General features: G+C 35.6%; 1 protein-coding gene across 1 annotated transcript; it reads right to left on the bottom strand.

Moving 5' to 3' along the window:
• Window positions 1-11,631: 11,631 nt before the first annotated feature.
• Window positions 11,632-17,268, bottom strand: LOC141398296 (uncharacterized). Its single transcript, XM_073975576.1, has 2 exons — window positions 14,896-17,268; window positions 11,632-11,766 (listed from the first exon to the last, which is right to left on the bottom strand). Exons 1-2 carry the CDS (start codon window positions 17,266-17,268, stop codon window positions 11,632-11,634), a joined length of 2,508 nt encoding a protein of 835 aa, XP_073831677.1.
• Window positions 17,269-25,552: the final 8,284 nt, after the last annotated feature.

The raw sequence follows: 25,552 nt of genomic DNA, 5'->3' as shown, positions 1-25,552 counted from the left end.
TGTGCCAAATAGCTTAAATCGGGCGAACATATGTATATATGAGAGCTATATCTATCAGACATGCATAAATCGACTCATAAAGTGATTCTATGTACATATACAGTGTTGGTCACAGAATTAGCACACCCCTTTTGGGCAAAATGATTTCAGTCAGCTAAGAGTTTTGATAGGGCAAATTGAAATATTTTCGTAAACAAAATCCTTTTCTATAATGTATTTAACAGATTTAATGATATAAGTGAATAGTATTATCAGTGGTTTTTTGAAAATAAAAGTTTTGTGAAGACGCCCAAATTATCAAGGGGACATATAATTAGCACACCCTATGATTTTTTTATTTAATTCAATTAATATACAAAAATTAATTTATATTGAAGTTAATTCATATTCAAAACGCATTGAACAAATCACCCGGAATCTCAAAATATATCCCAATAGCGGACCATTTTTCGTAATGTACACCTAAACGTCAGAAAGTCGCCAAAACTTTAAAAACAAATGTACAAATGGATGTGAAATTATTGGAATTGTTAACCGATTACTGAAATTTAAATATAAAGTGCAAAAACTTTTCAAAAAGTGTTTAAGGTAAATGATTCATTCAAGAAAATTTTCGATTTGGAAGGGGTTTATAGAATGAAGATCAATAAAATCCACCCTTATGTAAAGAAGGATCAACTTATAACACCATTTGTTATTCAAAATTACAAGTCTGAATAACACCAAAGACCTATCACTACAAAACTGTCAATAAAGCATTGGTGGCCAAACTGCGAGAGACTCATGTATTTTTTACACTTTTGTGTATGAGGCCGAGCAATTCTGGTCATCAATGCAATAAAGCGCTAGGTGAACACGTAGCACATGAGTATGTTTAAAGCAGAGACGCGCTGTCTTTGCAACAGCCAAGATCACCCATATACGTTAACGTGACTGCAACAACAACATAGTTTCTCTTTATTCTCATCTTTCGTGGTTTAGCAAAGGAAAGACTCGCTCAGAGAGACTAATGCACAAAATATTTTGAGCACCACCGCTTTGCAAAGAAGTATAGTGAGGGCGCCCACTGAGTTGTTTTTGCATTTGCTTCTCTCTCTCACGTACAGTGTACGTGTAAATAAACAAACGATGAATATCATGTGGTTGTTGTTTTTTTCACAAATGCATACACATATGTTGTAGTATTGATGGAAATATTATGGGCGACGCTGGTTTAAAGGTATAACCCCTTTCTAACAATAAAGGATTTTGAGGTTTGCTGAAATTGGTCAGAATCCATGAAAGTAGGCATATACTATTTAAGATAAATGTTTTCTGGATTATTGATTTTAAATTTAATCGTTTTAAGCTCCGGGAAACATATTATCTTGCGGTCTCACTTGACTATCTCCAATTTGCCTTATGTTTACAAAATTATTGAAATTTGTGAAATTCGTGGCATACATCACGACATATCGGTAAAATTCAGTCCAGATGGATAAGTATTTATATAATCAATAGCTCAAACCATCATATTACAGTTTTTTAATGAAAATTTTTGTGTCAAACGGATTTTACAGATGCACACTGCTGGTGGGTACATCCCACTATTCGCAAATTAACAGAGATGAACAGGAATATGATGTTTTATTTGATGTTTCCATGAACTACATGCTTCATTGAATTTGTTTACATGTGCAAAAATCGATAAAAAACGCTAAAAAACTGAAATTTCCATCAGTCATTGGGAACCAAGGTGTACCTCATATAATTCCCTTCTGACACTGAAATTTCGGAAACTGGTGGAGAGTATGACTAGCAGACTGGAACTTATTCCCAAACGAAAGGGATTTAAAACTGAATATGGACGAACGTATTGAAACTATTCACAATATTAGTGATTCTTTTAAGGTGTGCTAATTACGTGTCCAGTGAATTTAGGACATTTTTTACATTTTTGGGGGTTAGTCAAATTGACTGTAATGTTTCAGTTTCTGTATTGCGTTGTATTCTTTAAGCATACTACTGAGAATATATTAGTACAAATACTTTATTCAATACAACTACTTTTGAAGGTATTTTTAAGCAAAATAAATGTTGGTAGTGGGGTGTGCTAATTGTGTGACCAACACTGTATCTCCAAACGGAACTATGGGTCTATATCGTTTCCTATTTCATGCTACAAATGCACAAATAAATAAAACCCCTTACCACAATATGGTATAATGTATAAATCGAACAAAATAACACTACGCAACACTGAAAATGCAAACAATTTCTAATATGCATTTTTATACCCTCCACCATAATATGGAGGGTATAATTAAATTTGTCATTCCGTTGGCAACACATCGAAATATTCACCGGAGACCGTATAATATAATAATATAATTGCTCCACAAACATCCCATAAGGTACAAGGGAGACTTCTCTCATATCAATGAGTGCACCCCGATTCATATTAGCTCAATGATATGGGACCTACAGTTTATCGCCGAGTCCGAACGGCGTGTCTAAGACACCACTTTTGTAGAGAAGTTTTTCATGGCTGAAATACTCAGGAAATGTCGCCAACATTACTGAGGGGTATTTTGCCACCGTTGAAAAATGTTTGATGTTGCCTGGCGGGGGATTTCATTTGTCCATAATTGATGTTCTTTATGACAAGAGCTACAACTTTGCCTACATGAGCAAATTAAAATTCTTCGTGGTTTAGGAGATATGCGCCTGCCAAAATGCTCACTTTTCATTTAATTTTTCAAGGATATTTTTAATGTCCTTTTTATCCTGGAATGCAATAGTTTATATTTATTATATAAAACCTATACTCTCCTCTTTAATATGACATCAAAAGTAATGTAATAAATCGAAATATTGTTCGTTTGTTCATTGGTCGATTCGGTAAAAATCAACTAAAGCTATTTTTAAAAGTTTTAATACTGTTTTCTTAGAAACATGTAGCCAAACAAGTTCGATTGTCCATTATAAAATAAGGCTAATAAGACCTTACGTTTCCAGTATTGAGGGCGTCTGTATGTGCTATACCTCAAGTATATCACAATCATACCAAAGAAATTGCGTGGAAAACTAGTGCCCAGTAGTAGTGGAGTAGGGTATCACATGGTAGGCCTTGTCCGACTATAACCCACTCTTACTTGTTTTTGGTTTTTAGCACGATCGTGACACATCTTGCCCTGCTATATCTTGTAGTACAAAAAAACACAGTCACGAACGCCAAAAAGATATTCCGGCACGACACTCACAAACACGACGTTTTAAGAGAAGGCACGAGCACGCACAACTCACGGCACGACACACGCCAACCTCTAATATGGTCAGATTTTAAGGGCAAAATGCGTAAAATTGTTTAACCCAGAACTAGCCTTTACCACGGTATTTGCAAGACTCTCGCCAAATTCACTGATGCTACGCTCCGCAAGAGAAAAACTGCTGCTATGTTGACTTGTAAACAGCAGAAAAAATCAAATGAAGCTAATATCGTAATGACCAGGGTAATTAATTCTGAACTACTAAGTTATAATCTATGATTAAATTTAATAGCTCTCTATAGAGTTACTACAAAAATGTAGGGAGTTTACAACAGTTTACGTTGATACGTGTGAAATCTTTGTACTTATTTTATTTCATGCCGACATCCATTCAACATGTTGTTACACATATCTAGAGGTAAATGAAGTATACGAGGGTTGCACGAAAACTTTCTGACCTAGGCAACACCGCATGTTACCAGGTGCCATTTGAATTTTTATTGGAAAATTTGACAGTTTTTAGCCTAAACGTACTCAGGACAGATTGATATACGACCATGTGTTCTGCTCCACAGTGACTTGAAAGAATCACTTTGATAAAAAAAGTGGGATTTACTTGTGAGTATTTTGGTCCGATAATTTTTCACAATTATCCACGTTGATAATCACGGCAATAGTGCATTGATCAAATTAAATCTTTGTATATCGAAAAAGGGCCATCCTATAGCACTTTGAAAAACTGGTTTAATATATTCAATCGAGGCCGATACTCGCAAGAAAACGAAGGTCGTGAGGGTCGCCAAAATCGGCCGTTGTGCCAGAAAAAAAAAATAAGCCGTGCGTGAACGGATAATGCAAGATCGCCATGTTATATATCGTAAGATAGAGGCATCCTTCGTCATTTTTCCACCTATTAACATTTATATTGCGTTGCGCTAGATCCTCCAAAATTGGACAATCGCTCAAAAAAGGGCTCTTGTGGATTGCTGCAAAGAAATAGTGAATAAAAACGATTGCGGTGCGTCAAACGACATTCATAAGACCGTCACAGACGACGAAACTTGGATCTATGCTTAGGAACCCGAAACAAAACAGGAATCGGCCCTTTGGGTCTTCGAAAGCCAGCCAAATTCAACTAAAGTTGTTCATGTAAGGAGAATTTTGAAGCAAATGGTCGCCTGTTTCTTCGGCAAAACTTACATTGTGGAAATTATACGGCTTGAGAAATGTACGACGGTTAATTGAAACTTCTTTTGGTACAAAGTGTTTGTGGACCTTTGTCGACAATTTTGGTGGAGAAGTTTTCTAGAGACTCAAAATAAAAATTCCAAGTTTTCAGGAAAATCGGATCAAAATTGTGAGTCCTAGACTTAATTTTGTACCAGATGAATATAAAATATTTCGGAATTTGATGTAAGATCAAACAAGTAAAAGAGGGCTATAGTCGGACGGGGCCGACCATGTGATACCCTACATCACTTCCCCTGGGCACTACTTTTCCGCGGTATTTATTTATATGATTGCGAAGTCTCCCTTGTCCTTTTGGGGATGTTGTGGGAATATCATATGTATATATGATTGCGACACGTTATATATTATTTTCATTATTTCGCAATGGACAACTGGAGCATTTTGACTACATATACATATATATTTTTTCAAACAATTAAATGTTTGTATTAGGAAAGAAAAAATACCAAACGCATTTAGATATAACTTTTGGTGACTTTATCCGATTCGATCAATGAAAGAGATCAATATTTTGAGGTTTTACATTACCTATAATCAAAGGTAGCAAAAAAACTTCAAAACCCCGTACCTCATCGTAATTTGCATCAATTTAAAAAACACTGGGAATTCCTCCAGCATGATTTTAATACTTTTCTATCATGGTTGCGACATTTTGTAGCATGGAAGGTAAACGTAGATCTTTACAAAGAAAACAAAACTATGAAGAAAAATACACTTATACTTATATGTCACGGTATGCCTGAATCAACTTTAAATGGAAGGTGCTTACACCTAAGAAGTTTTTGCGGATTCTGAAACTACAATGTTCATAGATGAGAGAAAAAAATTACATTTTTCTAGGTTTTCACGATTTTGCTTGGAAACCGCTAGTCCTATTGAAGTGAGATTGGGGCAAATATTGTAACAGTGAAAATTCTCTACAAGATTGGCCTTAATGACTTTTTCCTAGATTTTACAGTTTTTGAGATATAGACGTTGAAATTGGGACAGGGACTGTATCGTCTTCTTACAAAAAAATGTCATGCACGATGCACCTTAACAAACTTTAAATAGAAGACGCATACACCTGGAAAGTTTTTTTATACCCTCCACCATAGTATGGAGGGTATATTAAGTTTGTTATTCCATTTGTAACACATCGAACTAATCATCTGCGACCCCATAAAGTATATATATTCTTGATCAGGATAAAATTCTAAGACGATCTAGCCATGTCCGTCTGTCCGTCTGTTGTAATCACTCTAGCGTCCGCAATAATTGAGATAGAGTGCTGAAATTTTGCACCCGAGGGTCTTTTTTCCATAGGCAGGTCAAGTTCGAAGATGGGCTATATCGGTACACTCTTTGGTATAGCCCCCATCTAGCGGTACCTCCGGATTTGAGGTATTTTGACGTTCTTCGCCACATTTGCAGACCGAATTAGCTATAATTTGGCACTTAGAGTTCCTAGTGATCAACAAACTTATATCCCAAAGGATATGGGCATAGGTCCATGTTTTGGTATAGTCCCCATATAACGGTACCTCCCGATTTTCGGTATTTTGAGAATTTTAGCCACAATTTTTAACCGAACTATCTGCAATTTGACATTTGAGGTTCCCAGTGGTCATGAAACATCTCCACAAAACATCGTCAACATAAGTCCATGTTTTGGTATAGCCCCCATATATCGGTACCTCCCGATTTTCGGTATTTTGAGAATTTTAGCTGCAATTTTTAACCGAAATAGCTGTAATTTGCTATTTGAGGTTCTCAGTGGTCATGAAATATCTCCACCAAACATCGTCGACATAGGTCCATGTTTTGGTATAGCCCCCATATAACGGTACCTCCCGATTTTCGGTATTTTGAGAATTTTAGCCACAATTTGTAACCGAACTATCTGCAATTTGACATTTGAGGTTCTCAGTGGTCATGAAACATCTCCACCAAACATCGTCAACATAGGTCCATGTTTTGGTATAGCCCCCTTATAACCGTACCTCCCGATTTTCGGTATTTTGAGCATTTTAGTTACAATTTTAACCGATCTAGCTGTAATTTGACATTTGAGGTTCTTAGTGGCCATTAAACATCTCCATGAAACATCGTCAATATAGGTCCATGTTTTGGTATAGCCCCCATATATCGGTACCTACCGATTTTCGATATTTTGAGAATTTTAGCTACAATTTTTAACCGAACTAGCTGTAATTTGCCATTTGAGGTTCTCAGTGGTCATAAAACATCTCCAACGATACATAGTCAACATAGGTCCATGTTTTGGTATAGCCCCCATATAACGGTACCTCCCGATTTTCGGTATTTTGAGAATTTTCGCTACAGTTTTTAACCGAAATAGCTGTAATTTGACATTTAAAGTTCTCAGTGGACATAAAACATCTCCAACAAAACATCGTCAACATAGGTCCATGTTTTGGTATAGCCCCCATATAACGGTATCTCCCGATTTTCGGTATTTTGAGAATTTTAGCTGCAATTTTTAACCGAACTATCTGTGATGATCGGTATTTTGAGAATTTTAGCTACAATTTTGTCTATTCAAAAATAATCGTCAGTATAGGTCCATGTTTTGGTGTATCCCCCCATATAACTTTACCTCCCGATTTTCGGGAATTTTCAGTGGTCACGAAATTTCTTCACTAAAATTCGTCAACATGGGTCCATTTTTGAGGGTCTACATTGTTTTGATGAAACTACCCTCAATTTGACTCTTGAAGTTCCCTGCAGCTATAAAACTTTTCCGCCAAAAATGTAAAGATAGGTTGACTCTTTGATATAGCCCCGTAGGTGGTACCTTTCACCTAGCTGAACACATTTTTTAGATTAGATAACACTGTGCAACAAAATGGAGGTGAAAGTCTGGGGGATGAAATTAGCGTTATATCTTTGTTCACTGTTGCTTAAGTGCTCTACAAAAACAACAAACAAAGATATAATGCTAATTAATGATGGCTCTTGCAAAAACTTCATCACGCCATAACGCTGAAGTTCGACTCGCGGCGCATCTGTCCTTCGGGGTTTTTAATATACTCACCATTGTCGAAAAGTTGTTACACCTAAAATTGTGAAAGGACCCTAATTATTCCATTTTAATTAAGACTTTTTTATGGTGGAGGGTATAAAAAGTTCGGCCCGGCCGAACTTAACGACTTTTTGCTTGTTTTTTTTTCAAATTCTGAATCTTCAATGTTCATGAGAAAAATCAAAAAAACCAAACAAATCGACTAAGAGATTTTTAAATAAATCGCGGTCAAAAGTCACATTTTGAGGGAAACCGCAAGTCCTATCGGAATGGGACGAAAACAATGTTGTAGCAATAAAAATTCTCTATTACATTTTCTTTAGTCCCATTTCCAGAATTTTGCTTGGAAACCGCAAGTCCTATCGGAATGGGACGAAAACAATGTTGTAGCAATAAAAATTCTCTATAACATTTTCTTTAGTCCCATTTCCAGAATAATTTTCAAATTACGAAAAAGGTAACAATTTAGGAGGGTTCCAGGAATATGTTGATAACTTTTTTCCCTTTTGTTCTTTTTGGAAAATGGGCCTACTAACTTTTGTCTTCCTTCTCCATATTTGAGTTTTACCCTTTAAATTTTTCTTATTTCGATTTTATAATCTAATAATTATCACAAAATACTGCATGCTCAACTCTAATAATAACACAGTAAACAAATCTCAACTTTGGCAACTTCTCGTCTAACGGTAAATGCAGATTTAGAATAAATAATTTTGACAGAAGTTGCTGTTAAAGCGTTCACAAAAACTATGTTCAACAATTGGTGTGAGCGCATGAAAAAGTTTTTAAATCATGCTATAGACTACTTACGAAAATAATAAAACTATTTAATTTAAATATGCGCGTTTTCATTGTTAGACCATATGGTTATCGCGCAGTCCTCGTATCTTGTTTCAATTTTATCAATTTATCACGCTGAAGTAACTCTTGTCCAATTTATTCCTGTAAAATATTGCATTATCTTTTTTCATATTTTAAAGTTACTTAGACCTTTCGACATGTTCTTACCCCATGTGGTCATTGTAGTCGAGTCCGAAAATACCTTGTCATAACTTAAGTATCCAGGTGATGGATACTTAATGGATTCATTCCATACGGATAAGGTACATCGATATGTAGCCTTAAATTGTTAATTGAATTTCTTTATGTATGTATAGTAAGAGTAGTCACTCACATATGTATATGTATGTACATGTGCTTGAGTAAACCAAATGAAACCCAATGAAGTGATATGGTTGCTGTTTGGTAGCTTGGTAAACGATATTAAAGGGGGTTCATGCTTCACTTATGCTACAGAGAGTTTTAAGAATGTCCATAAGTCTGTGTGAAGGATTGTGTGGTTCGATGCGTGCAAACATGAGTGCATACATATACATTTTATTTTACATATAGCATATCACAATGTAATATTATTACAATTTAAGGACATGTATCAGAGCATGGTTTTCCATGAACAGATATTAAAAGGGGTAATGGCTTTGTATTCTTTTCACAATTTAAAAAATTAAAAAATCCTATGAAGGTGACTACGTAAAATTAGCAATATGCCTGTTTTAAATAAAAACTAAACTTTTCCGATTATACATAATTGAATGATGAAGATTTTACACTATTAAAATATTGATGAAAACATTCGTTTCTCTCTATCTCTCTTCATACCCTCTTTAATGTATAATAATATGATTCCGTTCTACCAATGTATGCATTTATGCATGACTGACATATGAGTTTTAAGTCAATTTATAAGATTGATGACTTGTTGGAGGTAATTGAATATTCAAATCGTCACATCATAATAGAGGACAATACATATATTTTTATCGCTTACACATTTTATGTATTTTTGTGAACACACTTCTTTCTATGCTACACTTACATAAATATGCAACGACATGCTTGACTGATGGTATGAATAGTTGTGTTGATTAGGTAATGTAAATAAAATTATTCACTTTGTTGCACATATTTTAGAGTGAGAAGAGAATTTTATGAATATTTAATAAGAATTTAAAAGAACGTTTTGTAGAGATTGTTCGACACTAAAATATTTATTTATATTTAAAAACCTTTGTTGATGAGTGACTGAAGCATTGACTGACTGGTCATCGCAGCATAAGCACACTGCCGAAGCTAGGAATGAGAAAGTTACCCATGAGGTTCACAGTTTGTGCAAGATATAGGAGCAAGATATGACTGGGTGGTGAGAAATTCACCCTATGTACGAGGACAGTTCGGAAACTTCTTAACCTAGCACAAAAAGCGCGGTATAAACAGAAAAAAGTTAAGTGTTTCGGAAACTTTCATCTCTGTTATGAACACATGTTGAATTTTGTTTCGATCTGGCAACTCCTTCATATAGAAACAGGTGTTCAAAAAAGACGCATCCGCAATTTTCTTACAATGGAAAAAATAGAAATGCGTGCTGTCGTTAAATATTTACATAAAAAAGGTTTATCGGGACAAGAAATTCATAATGATATGGTGAATGTGTAAGGTGAAAGTGCTCTTTCATATGCAAAAGTAAAAAAATGGGTTGCTGAATTTAAACGTGGTCGTACAAGCATTGAAGATGAACCACGTAGTGGACGTCCAGCAACAACAACAACAACAGAAATTGTAGCCTCGTATATGGTAAAAACCAAAAATGTTTCACAGTCGATGAATCCGAGTTTCACCCTTTCAAGATTCGCGAACTGCTAACTTATTCTATATAGTGTGACTGAAATTCTTTAAAATTAAGTGTTCTAGGAGAGATGCCATAATGTCGACCTTTAAAATTAATTAACGTGGAAGCTGTGTTGGTCTCAATGTAAACAAGTAAAAAGTCGTTAAGTTCGGCCGGGCCCAACTTTTTATACCCTCCACCATAAAATAGTCTTAATTAAAATGGAATAATTAGGGTCCTTTCATAATTTTAGGTGTAACAACTTTTCGACAATGGATAGACTCCTACTGCCTCCCACTATTGTTTAAATTACACTGCAAACACAAATGTTGGGACAGAGATAATTCCTTTTGGAGATGAAAGCCTTTGGTGTGTTTATATTAAAAACCCCTGAATAAATGTAGCCTTTTATTATGTATGTTCGGATGGAGTTCCGCTGAGGGTAAGTAAGAGGAGACAAAACCAGACTTCAACGAAACGCTGCGGAGTGGACTGTAATGCGGTTTTTGTTGCTTTAGAAATTATTCCTCATAGCCAATGAGGAATAATTTAGAAGAAAGAGAAGGGAAAATAAAACCAATTAGTACTTTTCTTAAACGTTATAAAACGTACAACAAAAGGTTTTATTGATTTAGAAGAGTTGAGGAGAGATGCTTACCAGTGCGAGTCGATATAAAGAGTGAATTCAATACAAAAGGATTTGCACTAGGTAAGCTATAAATTCAATTTACATTTTTTTCGTTAAAGAGAGATATTGAGATAGATGAAGGTAATTGGTACTTAACGAAACTAATTAGAATATGAGTACAATTCATTTTACTTATTCTAATACTAATACTATAATTCACGATAGTAATAATTCACAATTATTAAATATAAATTTCAAATTAAATAAATAGAATTTCAAAATAGATTTTTAAATTAGATTTCATTTAAAATAATGGCAAATTCAGCGAATTTGTCCATGGCCCCGGCCTTGCACCTGTGCAACAGATGCGGAAACGCATAAGACCGACGCCAGAGATTTAATGGCCTGCGATAACACCCTTTGATTTGGCATTATAACTCTGCGTGTAGACGTACGCTGTGGAGAGTTGTTATGGTGAACCTGGCGGGTATAGAAACGCTTCGGTTGTTGCCTTTGCTGGAATTGCTGAGGTGCTCTGGTTCGGTGTTGCTGTGGTGACTGACGTTGTTGGAAGGAAGGTCGGCGGGCCGATCGGTATGTGCGCTGCGATGTTGACTGATGTGCCGTAGGGGTGTAGCGAGCCAACTCACTAGACTCATTGCGGTCAGGGCTGGGTAGTGCAAGACGGCTGTGTACATTTGGTCGAAAGTTGCCTTGCGATTCGGGATGGAGCATGGTGTGGTGCTGGTAACCGCACTTGCGGCAGACATCTTTAGAATGGCAATCTTTCACAGTGTGACTTTTGGCTAGACAATTAAGGCAGTACTTGTATTTCCGAATGATGTTCCTTCTCGCTGGCACCCTCATCATCACAAAATCCGGACAGAACCGCAAGGAATGACGCTGCTTGCACACAACACATTGGTAGATTTCTCGGCTGCTGTTTGACCTGAAATGGGACAAATATTAGTACGGCCCATTTCAAATTTTGGGAATGAAAGTAAATGAGATGAGATAAAGAAAAATGAGATGTGATATGGTTACCAAATGATTATAATATAGTTAGAGCTGAAATGAAATGATTTTTGTGAATTGATGGATGAAAATTAGAGTTGATGTGTTATTCTGATGCATCATCGTCCAATAAAGGCAGGTAGCAGAGTTTGACAATTGGTCGAGTTATGATACCGGAAGCAGTTTTTACCTCGACTACTCTGACTTGGTCATCTGATCCGCTATGAGTGTTGGTGATTCTACCTAATCTCCATTCACTTGGAGGCAACAAATCGTCCATAACGACGACTAAGTCACCGACTTTTAGATTTGGGGATGTCCGTTTCCATTTGTAACGCTTTTGTAATGCCTTTAGGTAATCTTCTTTCCATCTGCGAGAGAATTGATGATGAATTGCCTTCAGTTTCAACCACCTATTTATGAGAGACAAATTTTGATTTGTAGGTTCTGGTAATGCCATAATAGGAGATCCTCGAAGAAAATGTCCAGGCGTTAGTGCAGTGAAGTCGGAAGGATCTTCTGAAACAGCAGAGATAGGACGCGAATTAAGAACACCTTCAATTCTTGCCAGTACTGTAGCCAACTGTTCGAAAGTAAATCTGTGAGCTCCAGCAATGCGCTTGAAATGGTGTTTGAAGCTTTTCACAGCCGACTCCCATAACCCGCCCATATGTGGGGCATGGGGTGGAATAAACTTCCATTCGAAGCCATGAATAGCATATTTGTCAGAAATGTCCTTAGCTGACGATTTCAGGAAACTACAGAATTCTTTTGCGAGATGTCGACTAGCGCCTAGAAAGTTCTTCCCATTATCCGATACTATCCGTGAGGGTAGTCCTCGCCTCCCAACGAAACGAGCAAGTGCGGCCTCAAATGCTACTGTTGACAACTCTGAACAGGGCTCTAAGTGGATCGCTTTTGTGGTGAAACAAACAAATAAGCAAACGTAACCTTTGATTATTGGAGATTGACGCAAAATAGAACTTTTTAGCTCGAAAGGGCCTGCAAAATCTATTCCAGTGATGTGAAACGGAGGAGTTAAACTGCACCTTTCCGGTGGTAAAGGAGCCATAATTTGTGAACAACATTTTTGTTTGAAAATAATGCATGTTTTGCATTTATGTATGATACTTTTGACTTTTGTTTTGAGACGAGAAATGTAGAATTCAGTCTGAACCATTCTACACATAAGACTGCAATCAGCGTGAGCCAAACAGGTGTGCAAATGCTCTAAATATAAACGACAAAATCGAGATTTATTTGGAACAATTATTGGGAATCTTTCATTGTATGGTAAAGATGAATTAGCTAATCTGCCATTAACTCGCATTATCCCTTTTGAATCCAGAAACGGATTAAGTGACTTTAGGGAGCTTTTTGGCGAAATTTCAGTGTTGTTTTCCAAGCACTTATATTCATCTTCATAGAACATTTTTTGATAGTAAATGATTAGTCCATATTTAGCAAAAGAGTATTCGGAATGTGTTAAGTTCTCTTCGGATGTTCTAGATGAATTGTGGAGTCTGCTTATGCTATTTCGATAGAAACGGCCAACATAAGCAAAGACTTTTAACGCACGTTTGTACGTGGAAATTGGTTTCAAAAAATCGGAGTCTTGCGGATCTGTTTTATTCTCTGTTGCAACCATACTCGTTATGTTTGCTCGTTTGCCTATATCAGGGGAACCAATAAAGTTCTTCTTTGGCCATTCTGTTGATGGATGCGTAAGCCAATGTGGACCATGAAACCACATTGAATTTGGTGAAAGGTCTTGAGGTTTACAACCCCTGGTACCCAGATCAGCAGGATTGTCGTGGGTAGGAACGTGACGCCAAACGGCGTTTGGAATTAACTCTAGTATTTGGGCGGTTCGATTCGCTACGAATGTTTCCCATGACCATGGGGGTTTGGAAAGCCAACCTAGTACAATAGAAGAATCTGTCCATAAATTTATTGTTGTGAATTTGAAATCGAAGGTAGATACAACGTAGTTAACTAATTTTGCGAGCAAAACAACACCGTTAAGCTCCAACCTTGGCAAACAAATTGGCTGCAATGGGGCAACTTTACTTTTAGCTACGAGCAGATTGGAAAAGACAGCACCTTTCTCTGTTTGACAGCGAACATATACGCAGGCACAAATGGCAGCTTGAGAAGCGTCAGCAAACCCATGAATTTCAAGTTTGTCTTGAGGGAAATACTGAATCCATCGTGGAATTGAGATTACACCAATATTTTGCAAATCTGACAACAAATTATTCCATTTTGCCTCTGATTCGGCGCTAATTTTTTCGTCCCAATCGATACCTTCTAACCAGAGATGCTGCATCATTACTTTCGCGCGAATTATTACTGGGGCTATCCAACCTGCCGGGTCAAAGAGTTGAGCAACTATCGAGAGTACTTGACGTTTAGTCATTGTTTGATTTGTTCTTACTAAATCGATGTGATATGAGAAAGTGTCAGTTAAAGCGTTCCATTTAACTCCAAGTGTTTTTGTAGAGCTATTTTCTTGTAAGTTGAGAAATTCTGAATCGTAAAGATCTTCAGTAGAGATTGTTGAAAGGAGGTTTTTATCGTTTGCTGTCAATTTTTTGAGAGGAAATCCTGCACTATTGAGAACCGATATAAGATCTTGCTGATTTTTGATAGCTTCTTCTACAGTGAAGCCTCCAGATAATATATCATCAACGTATGTTTCTTGCTGAATTATTTTAGAGACATGAGGATATTCACTTTTAGAGTCTTCTGCTAGTTGTAGTAGTGTGCGTATTGCGAGAAATGGTGCGCAATTCACACCAAATGTGACTGTTTTTAAGATGTAGTCTTTAATAGGATCTTCTGGACTAGATCGAAAGAGAATTCTTTGATAAGCTCTATCGTGTGGGTGCACAAGAATTTGCCTATACATTTTTTGAATGTCTCCGCTGAAGACAAAGGGGTATTTACGCCAATTAAGGATTACAGAAATTAGATCTGTTTGAAGAGTGGGACCCGTATGAAGAACGTCGTTAAGAGAAAATCCTGACTTAGATTTGCGAGACGCGTTGAAAACTACTCTTACTTTCGTGCTTTTATGCTCTGGCCGTACAACAGCATGGTGTGGGAGATAAAATGACAAGTATTTGCCTTCAATACATAGCTCATGAGACGAGGTTTCTTCCATGTGGTCTAACGACAAGTATTCATTTAAAACTTTGTTGTACTCAGTCGCCAACTCATTATTGTTCGCAATAGTTTTTTCCAAACGAGTATATTGGGCTAAGGCTATGTACCTTGAAGAGCCAAGAGATAATGTATCAGAAAATTCGTTTCTAAAGGGCAATCGAACAACATAACGGCCATCTGAAGAGCGCGTTGTTGTTTTCTTGTAAAATTCTTCACAGAATTCATCTGAGACGGAGACGGGTAAAGTGCGTGGAACTTCTTCCTGTTCCCAAAACTTCCTTAACAAATTGCTTATTAAATGGTTTTCAGATTCAACAATTCGAGAGGTGAACGAATGAACTTGTTCAATTTGCATGGGGCCACTGAGCACCCAACCAAAAATTGTGTTGTAAGCAGATGCGTTGCCACATATATTCTTTTTAATACCTTCTAGGTTTATAAACCTTTCAGAATCATTACCCAAGATAAGATCTATTTGAGACGATTTGTTGAAGGATGGATCAGCCAGATCGATATCTTCCAAAGCTTGAGGATTAGGGACTTCGAAAGTAACAGAAGGAAGCGATTGAGCGACTTTGGGTAATACGATAGCCGTAATCGAAAAACGTATATTGTGCTTCTGGGCGACAATAACTAACTCACATTCTTTCTCAGAAGTTTGTTTTTGGCCTCCAACGCCAGTAATTTCGAAACAACCTTTAGAGGTGGGAATTTGCAATAAGTTTCGCACTCTTTCTGAAATGAAAGTTCTTTGAGAACCTGGATCAATTAGAGTTCTCAGTGTAAACAATTCGCCCATGTGTTCGATTTGAACTAGAGCTGTTCGAAGAAGAATTGTGTTGCTATCGGCACAAAAATTGGCTTGAACTTGAGACGAGCGTTTTAGTTTTGACGTTGATGGAGCTTCCAGGGAAGCAGAGTGATTTGGGTTGTAAGACTTCTTGTTTGAGTCACCGTGACTTGAATTCTTAGAAAAGTTCTCTGAAGAAGATTTGTTTATGTGAAGAAGTGTATGATGGTCTTTGTGACACATCAAACAAGTATTATTACTTTTGCAATTTTGCTTCATGTGACCAGCGGATAAGCAGTTGAAACATATGTTATTTTTTACCACAAAATCTACACGTTCTTGTACTGACAATTTTCGAAACTCTTGACACGACCTGATCTGATGATTCGTCTTGCAATAGGGACACTTAAAATCAACCTTTTCTTGAGAGGAGTTTTGTTGTTTTTTAAGGAAATTATTAGAAGTTGAGGATTGAGACACTTTTGTTTGTCGAATGCTCGATATTCGTTCAACTACTTCGAACCTATTTATAAGAAATTCGTCTAGTTGAGCCCATGTTGGCAACTCTCGATGTGATTTGAGCGATTGCTCCCAAAGAGATAGAGTTTCATCAGGTAATTTGGTAGAGACTAAATATATAAGGATTGGATCCCAACTTTCTATGTCAACTTTGAGAGTTTTTAGGGTACAAAGACAGTCATTGACCGTAGAATGAACTTTTTGAATAGACTCGCTATTTTCCATTTTAGCCACAGGAATGTTAAACAAGATTTTGAGCTGATTATCTACAAGGACCCTTCTGTTCTCATATCGAGATTTGAGCGCATTCCATGCTAACTGAAAATTGTCATCACAGAGAGGAAATCGTTTCACTATGGCCCCTGCAGGTCCTCTGGTCTTATTTCGCAAATGATAAAGTTTTTGAGCCTGGGACAATTGTTTGTGGTCGGCGTAGACCGCTGTGAACATGTCACGAAAAGAAGGCCATTCTTCATAGCCCCCTGAAAATATCTCTGTGTCACATGGAGGAACCTTTATACAAATGTTTGAGTTATCAAGAGAAGACTGATGTAAGCTAGCTGGAGGAACGTTTTGTCCATTATTCTGCTGATTGTGAGCAGCTGACATTCTTAAAATGTCCTCAATTTGCGACTTGGCCGTGTAATATGCTTCAGAAGTAGCATTAAAATTGATTTTTGCATTTTCTTTAAATTCTTTTACATTAGAGGATTTAGGAGACAACATGATATTTCTGTAAGCTTTCTGTAAATTTACCCATCTTTGCTCTAAATCGCATAACTTGACTTGTAAAACTGAGTCAGTTTGATCCGTAATGTCACTTTGATCAAACTGCTGGCAAAAGTTGACTAAATGATCGCATTCAAAGAGAAACACATCAAGTTCTGGAGATGATTGCGCAACAACATTACTGTTGGAAGCTTTCAAGGAATCATTGGCACTATTTTCAGAGATGGACATGTTGACTTTTTAAGTGAAATCCCAAAATTAAAAAATATTAATCACGATAATAATTCTTCTATGGGTCAGAGCAACTTCAACTTCGAGTAGTTGAAACCTTGAAATATTCTTCAACTATCAATTATATTCAAATTGAGAAATGATATATCGAGTGTGAAATTAGACAAATGAATTTCTTCAAGATCTCTTTTAAAAATGCTTAAATGAGACGAGTAATTCCAAATTGGTATGTTTAATTGAAACTAATATTGAATAGAGAGAGAGAGAAATTTCCAACCTTGAAATTTAAACTTTTTAAATTTTCCCAAACTTTTAAAACTTTCACGAATTTCCAAAAAATTTCCAATGTTTTCATGTAGTTGTAGTTTTAATGGGTGACTACCGAACCAATTGAAAGAGAAGCTTGTAGTTTTATAGGGTGACTACCAAACCGTATATAAATTGAATCGAAAACCAGTTGAAAATCCGAAAAAAATTAAAAATCACTGAAAATTCCGCTTAAACTGAGTAAAAGTTGTGTTCGCACAATTATTTTAGAGAAATTACTTCACAAAGCTTTTCATAAAATTCGTTGAGATTGAAAAGTATTCAATTATTGAAGAAAATAACTCTCGCACTCTGATATTTCCACAGAAAAAATTGTTTAAAAATTCAAATTATTCAAAGAGATGAGCCTTGTAGGTTGAAAACGAAAAATTTTAGAAGCGCCTTGGCTTAATTTTCACGAAATTCCCAAATAAAATTTTCACAAACTAGATTTCCCCAAAAGGAAACGTGTAAAAAATTGAAAATTTGAATAAATAGCACTCAAAACAACGTTTTGAGCGTATTTCCACAGAAAAATTGTTTAACATTCACAAATATGTTTTAGAGATGAGCACTGTAGCTTTAAGAATGGCACACTTGAGACGGAAAAATTATTAAATTGCTTTAAATATTGATATTCTTTCACTTTATTAATGATTTTAATTAAAAATTCGAAAAATTTCACCAAAAGAATTCCAAAATTCAAAATCCTCGAAAAATTTTCACCAAAAAATTTTATTTTCTTGAGTTATTCAATTTAATTTTCCAAACAAAGCACTTAATCTTGCATACAAATTATTATTATTAACTTTCTTTTTATTCACTTGCACATTCTTAAAGCACAATCTCTTTATATGCTGAAAAAAAATATATTATGTTTAATATATTATGATATATATGAGATGAGTAAGTATAATTGCATGCAGTGTTAGTGTATTAATTATTTAATCGTATGAGAATTCCGAAAAATTTTCTTGCATTTAATTATTTTGTTGAAATTAACTGACTTTTTTCTTTGACTATACACCCTTTGAGAAATGAACTAATATTTTTGCTTGGGTGTATAGTGAGCGGTATCATATGCTGTGTTGTTGTTATTATTTCGTGTCTTCTTTGTGTCGTATTCTCTCCACTAGCTAAGCGTGGTTCGAATTATATACGCTGTGTGTGTATGTATATACGTTTGTTTAGTTACGAGATGAGAGTGGTGCTTGTTTAACGATGATATTGTTGGTGGAGATTATTTCTGTTGGGTATTTAATTTATCGATGATAAATGCGTACACTCAAAAAATAATGATAGTGCCAATATATGAGATGACTTTTTCTATGTTATGAGATGTGCCAATATGTATGTAATAATATGTATTAGTACCTTATATGCTGATAAATAATTGCAGTTAACGTGGTATTTGTTGCTTTTATGAAAACTTTCCAAATGTGTGCTGTTTTTTATTTACTGTATATATGTACTTTTATATATATATATATATATATATATATATATATATATATATATATATATATGTAACTGTTTTATGAGACTGAGGTTATTGACCTTTTATGTTCAAAGAATTTTTTAGCTCGCAATATTTTTCAAACGGAATCTATTTATCTTCTCGTTTTTATATGCTCATTATAAATTTTTTTTTTTATCACGAACACAAAATATATAATAAATTTTTTTGAGTGTTTCTTTGATCTTTTTAAATTTAACTTTTTGCTATCAACACACAGCACAGAGATGGAATTTTTTGTTGTTTTTTCTGCAAATACCAGTCACTTGTTGATTTTTATGTAATTTTTTCTCACTTTTGAGCTTTTTTTCTTGTTGGTGAGAGTTGAACTATTATTGTTAGTGGAGTTAATTGTTCTATCACTACACAAATTCGTTGATTTTACTTATGGCACTTGTTGTTTTTGTTATTATGGATAGATTTTAGCGATTCTTGTTGGATTTTTTCCCTTTTTGTTTGCACACACACTCTTTCTCGTTGATATTCACTTTTCTAATGTATGTAAAAATTGAAAATGCACTCACCGACTCGCTGGCAAATAAATAGAGTATCGATAGAGATGTTTGATGTTACCTCATATTATGTGTTGTTTTGCTGATGTTTTCGAAAGGCAGCGAATGGACCATGAATAAATGTAGCCTTTTATTATGTATGTTCGGATGGAGTTCCGCTGAGGGTAAGTAAGAGGAGACAAAACCAGACTTCAACGAAACGCTGCGGAGTGGACTGTAATGCGGTTTTTGTTGCTTTAGAAATTATTCCTCATAGCCAATGAGGAATAATTTAGAAGAAAGAGAAGGGAAAATAAAACCAATTAGTACTTTTCTTAAACGTTATAAAACGTACAACAAAAGGTTTTATTGATTTAGAAGAGTTGAGGAGAGATGCTTACCAGTGCGAGTCGATATAAAGAGTGAATTCAATACAAAAGGATTTGCACTAGGTAAGCTATAAATTCAATTTACATTTTTTTCGTTAAAGAGAGATATTGAGATAGATGAAGGTAATTGGTACTTAACGAAACTAATTAGAATATGAGTACAATTCATTTTACTTATTCTAATACTAATACTATAATTCACGATAGTAATAATTCACAATTATTAAATATAAATTTCAAATTAAATAAATAGAATTTCAAAATAGATTTTTAAATTAGATTTCATTTAAAATAATGGCAAATTCAGCGAATTTGTCCAACCCCGATGGACAGATGTGCCGTGAGTCGAACTTCCGCGTTATGGCGTGATGAAGTTTTTGCAAGAGACCCGGTAAGCCATCATGAATTAGCATTATATCTTTGTTTGTTGTTTTTGTAGAGCACTTAAGCAATAGTGAACAAAGATATAACGCTAATTCCTGATGGCCCACAGGGTCTCTAACAAAAATTTCATCACGCCATAACGCGGAAATTCGACTTAGGGTGGATCTGTCCTTCGGGGTTCATAATATACTCACCAAGGCCTTTCTTTCCCAAGAGGAATTTTCCGTGTCCCAAACTTTCACCTCCATTTTGTTGCACAGTGTTATCTAATCTAATCTAAAAAAATGTGTTCAGGTAGGTGAAAGGTACCACCTATATCAAAGAGTCAACCTATCTTTAAATTTTTGGCGGAAAAGTTTTATAGCTGCAGGGAACTTTAAGAGTCAAATTGAGGGTAGTTTCATCAAAACAATGTAGACCCTCAAAAATGGACCCATGTTGACGAATTTTAGTGAAGACATTTCGTGACCGCTGAAAATTCCCGAAAATCGGGAGGTACAGTTATATGGACAAAAAAACATTGTTCCACAACCTCCCATACGGGACAAGGGAGACTTCTCTCATATCAATGAGTGCACCCCCATTCATATTTAGCTCAATGATATGGGACCTACTGTTTATCGCCGAGTCCGAACGGCGTGTCTTAAGACACCACTTATGGAGAAGTTTTTCAACGCTGAAATACTCAGGAAATGTCGTCAACATTACTGAGGGGTATTTTGACACCGTTGAAAAAGTGTTTGATGTTGCCTGGCCGGGGAATCGAACCGCCGACCTTCTGCGTGCAAGGCGGGCGTGCAGACCATTACACCACGGTGGCAATGGTCTGGAGGGTATACCAAAACATGGACCTATATTGACGATTTTTTTGAACAGACAAAATTGTAGCTAAAATTCTCAAAATACCGATCATTACATCAAGTTCGGTTCAAAATTGCAGCAAAAATTCCATAAATACCGAAAATCGGGAGATACCGTTTTATGGGGGCTATACCAAAACATGGACCTATGTTGACGATGTTTGGTGGAGATGTTTCATGACCACTGAAAACCTCAAATGTCAAATTCCAGATAGTTCGGTTACAAATTGTGGCTAAAATTCTCAAAATACCGAAAATCGGGAGGTACCCTTATATGGGGGCTATTCCAAAACATGGACCTATATTGACGATGTTTGGTGGAGATATTTCATGACCACTGAGAACCTCAAATGTCAAATTCCAGATAGTTCGGTTACAAATTGTGGCTAAAATTCTCAAAATACCGAAAATCGGGACGTACCGTTATATGGGGGCTATTCCAAAACATGGACCTATATTGACGATGTTTGGTGGAGATATTTCATGACCACTGAGAACCTCAAATGGCAAATTGCAGATAGTTCGGTTAAAAATTGTGGCTAAAATTCTCAAAATACAAAAAATCGGGAGGTACCGTTATATGGGGACTATACCAAAACATGGACCTATGCCCATATCCTTTGGGATATAAGTTTGTTGATCACTAGGAACCCTAAGTGCCAAATTATAGTTAATTCGGTCTGCAAATGTGGTGAAGAGCGTCAAAATACCTGAAATCCGGAGGTACCGTTATATGGGGGCTATACCAAAGAGTGGACCGATATAGCCCATCTTCGAGCTTCACCTGCCTATGGAAAAAATATCATCGGGTGCAATATTTCAGCACTCTATCTCAATTATTGCGGACGCTAGAGTGATTACAACAGACGGACAGACAGACGGACAGACGGACATGGCTAGATCGTCTTAGAATTTTATCCTGATCAAGAATATATATACTTTATAGGGTCGCAAATGATTAGTTCGATGTGTTACAAACAGAATGACAAACTTAATAGACCCTCCATACTATGGTGGAGGGTTTAAAAATGGCTAAAATGGGTTGAAGACAACAAGTTTTTTATGCTCCTTTCCGATTTATAGAATTATGCCCAAAAAAAATTTGATGCGTGAATTTTCTTATTTTTCCTTCATTCAATTTCCTTTGAACCGCGCGTGAATTTAGTTTTTCTAGTGAGCCCTTCCACGATCGAATCCTTCCACTAAAACCGCGGATATAGATATCTTGGAAATAGGAAAATCAGCAAAAATATATTTTGACAAATTCGCATACTAAGCCGCGATTTTCTTTAAAAATTATTATAATATTTGCGAAAACCCGTGTCATAATTTACAGATATACGCGAGTAATATGGGTCTTTTAAGCAAAATAGAATGTGGAGGTGCATTCGCGGTTCTTGAAGAAGAATCTATTTGAAATATGTAGGTGTATATTGACGTATTTTTGATGGGCGCTAATGACACCAGATGCGCATCAAAATCGTATGTACATTGCCCGACTCCTACTCACTTTAAGGTTTTTGGCATTGTGAGATGCAACTGACGGCACACAATGGCAGCTGAGTGAAAAATCGAAATATGCATAGGTATTGAAAGAGATTGATTCGCTGTATCGAAAACCGGATGCGCATCAAATAATTTTAACTAATTCGCGAATAACAAGCTTTTTCATTTTCATATTTTTTGAATGATTGTAATTTCAATATTACTCTTAATTTCCTATCCTTATAAATTATTACAGTAAGCAGTTAAGTGTTCGCGAAAGTAAACCATATTTCTTGTTGAAGTTTTAGCAGTATACATTAATTATTGTATGGGATTTTAGCGAAATAGTTGGAGAACTCCCAAGTATTTTTTTTCTAATTTTTCTAATCGAACCAAAAAATATATTTCGAATAATATTTTAACAAAAAGTTTTTTCTCTTTTGTTGTTTCTATAATATGCAATTTATAAAGGCAATGTTTATAATTTTAGTTACATATTTTTACGCGTTGTCTAGATTCTGTACGTATTTTTAATTTATTTTATTTTTTCTGAGCTTTATACGGACTCGGAGTTAGTATAATTTAGATTAGCTCGAAGATTTTTTTTTAAATATTTTTGATATTCCGCGAAAATAAAAACAAATTTTAGAAATTACGGTGCATCTACGGATGGATGTCAATTGCTGTTAGTGATATATTTTTTCATTATAAGAGAATAAAGACCGTTATAACTTCTGCCTTATCCTATATAACAAAAATCGTAGATGTGTTCGCAAAAAAAAATTAATTTTTTTCAAATGGAATTGTAAAGGTTTTACCATATAATTTCCGACGAAAATATAGACACATTTCGGGAATACAACTTCACGTTTGTGAGCGTTGCATTTATTCGCATGTTGTGCTCATATTTTTGACTTCGATAAATGCGCAAAAGTGTTTCACTTTTGTACAGAAGATACCTGTACAGAAGATTCCTGGAAGTAGACCTAATTTTAGGAGCATTCCTTCTAATAGTTATGGTGTCAAACCGTCATTTTATTTGATCACCGTTGGATTTAGAGTTTTTGGATCATTCCTGACCAAACGATGGACTTACCCACGAAAAATAGAATATCACTGTAAACAAGACCGCAAGGAGTACTTTGGTCAAAATGTGCAATGGCTTCTCGAACAGCCCTTAAACTACAATTATGTTGAAATATTGTGAGGGATCTTTCCGAAGATGTTGTCCCCAATAGACCCCGGTACTTGATATACGACATATACATATATATGTATGGAAGTAATTTTAGGGTATTTAAAGTTCCGGTCAAATCGGATAATTGAAAATTTGTGTTGGAAGTACCTGAAGGAGTGAACCGAAATAATCCATATTCGAACCTAATCTGTGTCTCTAAAAAGTCGATTTGGACTTTGGAGAGTTATTGTGCGCATGATTTAACGAAACATTTTGAAGTCTTGTGGGGGAAGTGCACAAAGGAGTGCACCGATATGACTTAAAGTTTGGACAAAATATTGCGATATCCAAAATTTGAACCAAATATTTTGGTCTGTTCAAGAGTTGTAATGCGCTCGAGCTAGACAGACGGACAAAATGGTCTAAATCGATTCTAAATTGTTTGAAGCAGCTTTCGTCAAAACATATGATATTCTAAGACCATTATTTCGTTGAGGTACATTTTTATCGTTAGCCTAACGGCTGAGGGTATACAAATACAAATTACAGCAAATGTAATACCATATAACCAATGTTTGGGCATTAATTTCGTTTTCGGATTTGTTACTGATAGGAAGAAAAAAAATCAGATGGGTTTGCTATTTTTAGCAGATTTTATCACTTTATGATGCACAGCAATAAATTTTTCTCCATTATTTTCTCCTACTATGTAGCAACAAGTTGATATATGTAGAATAGGAATAACAAATTTTGATTAAGGCAGTAAAACAATTTTCAAAAAACCCTTGATATGTCGTACAGTTTGCCCAATAGACATTTAATTGCATGTACTTCTAATCTGCACAATACTGAACTTGTAATCTTGTTGAATACAGAATGAGTTTAAAGCCGCAAGACCTTTATATTCATTACAGGATTCAAAAACACTGACATGGCATAAAAAGTAATTCAGTTTCTCTTAAAAAGAGTATTCAAACAAAAAATTTAAATACTTCTTACACAACTAGATAATAAAGTACATTTTCAGTACAGAACCTTCAGAACAATATAAGTTTTCTATTTATTCCACACACATCCAACCAATATGCTACGTTTCGCTGGTGGTTTAGCTCAGCTCATCAGGCATATTTAGATGTGGTGGTAGACAAAGGCTGAGTTTGAAAATTTGTATATATACTAAACTTATTGCAAATTTGTAGTTGTAAAGTAATTTTGAAGCCTTTTTACTATCAAGTCAGCCTAGTGTCTCTGGTCTTCATAGAATCCTTCATCAATACACACACATATACATTCGAAGACTTTTTTCTTCATGAATTGTAATGCCTTCCAATTCGGAAGTTTGATAGATTGGCAGTGGCTTAGAACGCTAAAACCTTGACAACATTGTCTGTTTGTTGGAGTGGACCCAGGTTCAAACAAATCTCACAAATAAATGACCTGCTCTCGGATAAATTTTACACTTTATTTCAATTAGTTCTTGCAGTATTCAGTATATGGGGGATATGCCAAAACGTTAACTTATGTTAACAATTTTTGGTGGAGATGTTTCGCGATCAAGGGAACCCCAAATTACAACTACTTCGGTCAAAAATATTGCTAAAATCCTCAAAATACCGAAAATCGGGAAGTACCATTATGTGGGGCCTATACCAAAACGTGGGCCGATATAGCCCATC

This window comes from Musca autumnalis, unplaced genomic scaffold (assembly GCF_047663935.1).
Source record: "Musca autumnalis isolate F117 unplaced genomic scaffold, ASM4766393v1 scaffold_3, whole genome shotgun sequence".
Taxonomy (NCBI): domain Eukaryota; kingdom Metazoa; phylum Arthropoda; class Insecta; order Diptera; family Muscidae; genus Musca; species Musca autumnalis.
This window is presented reverse-complemented; position numbering and strand designations above follow the sequence as displayed.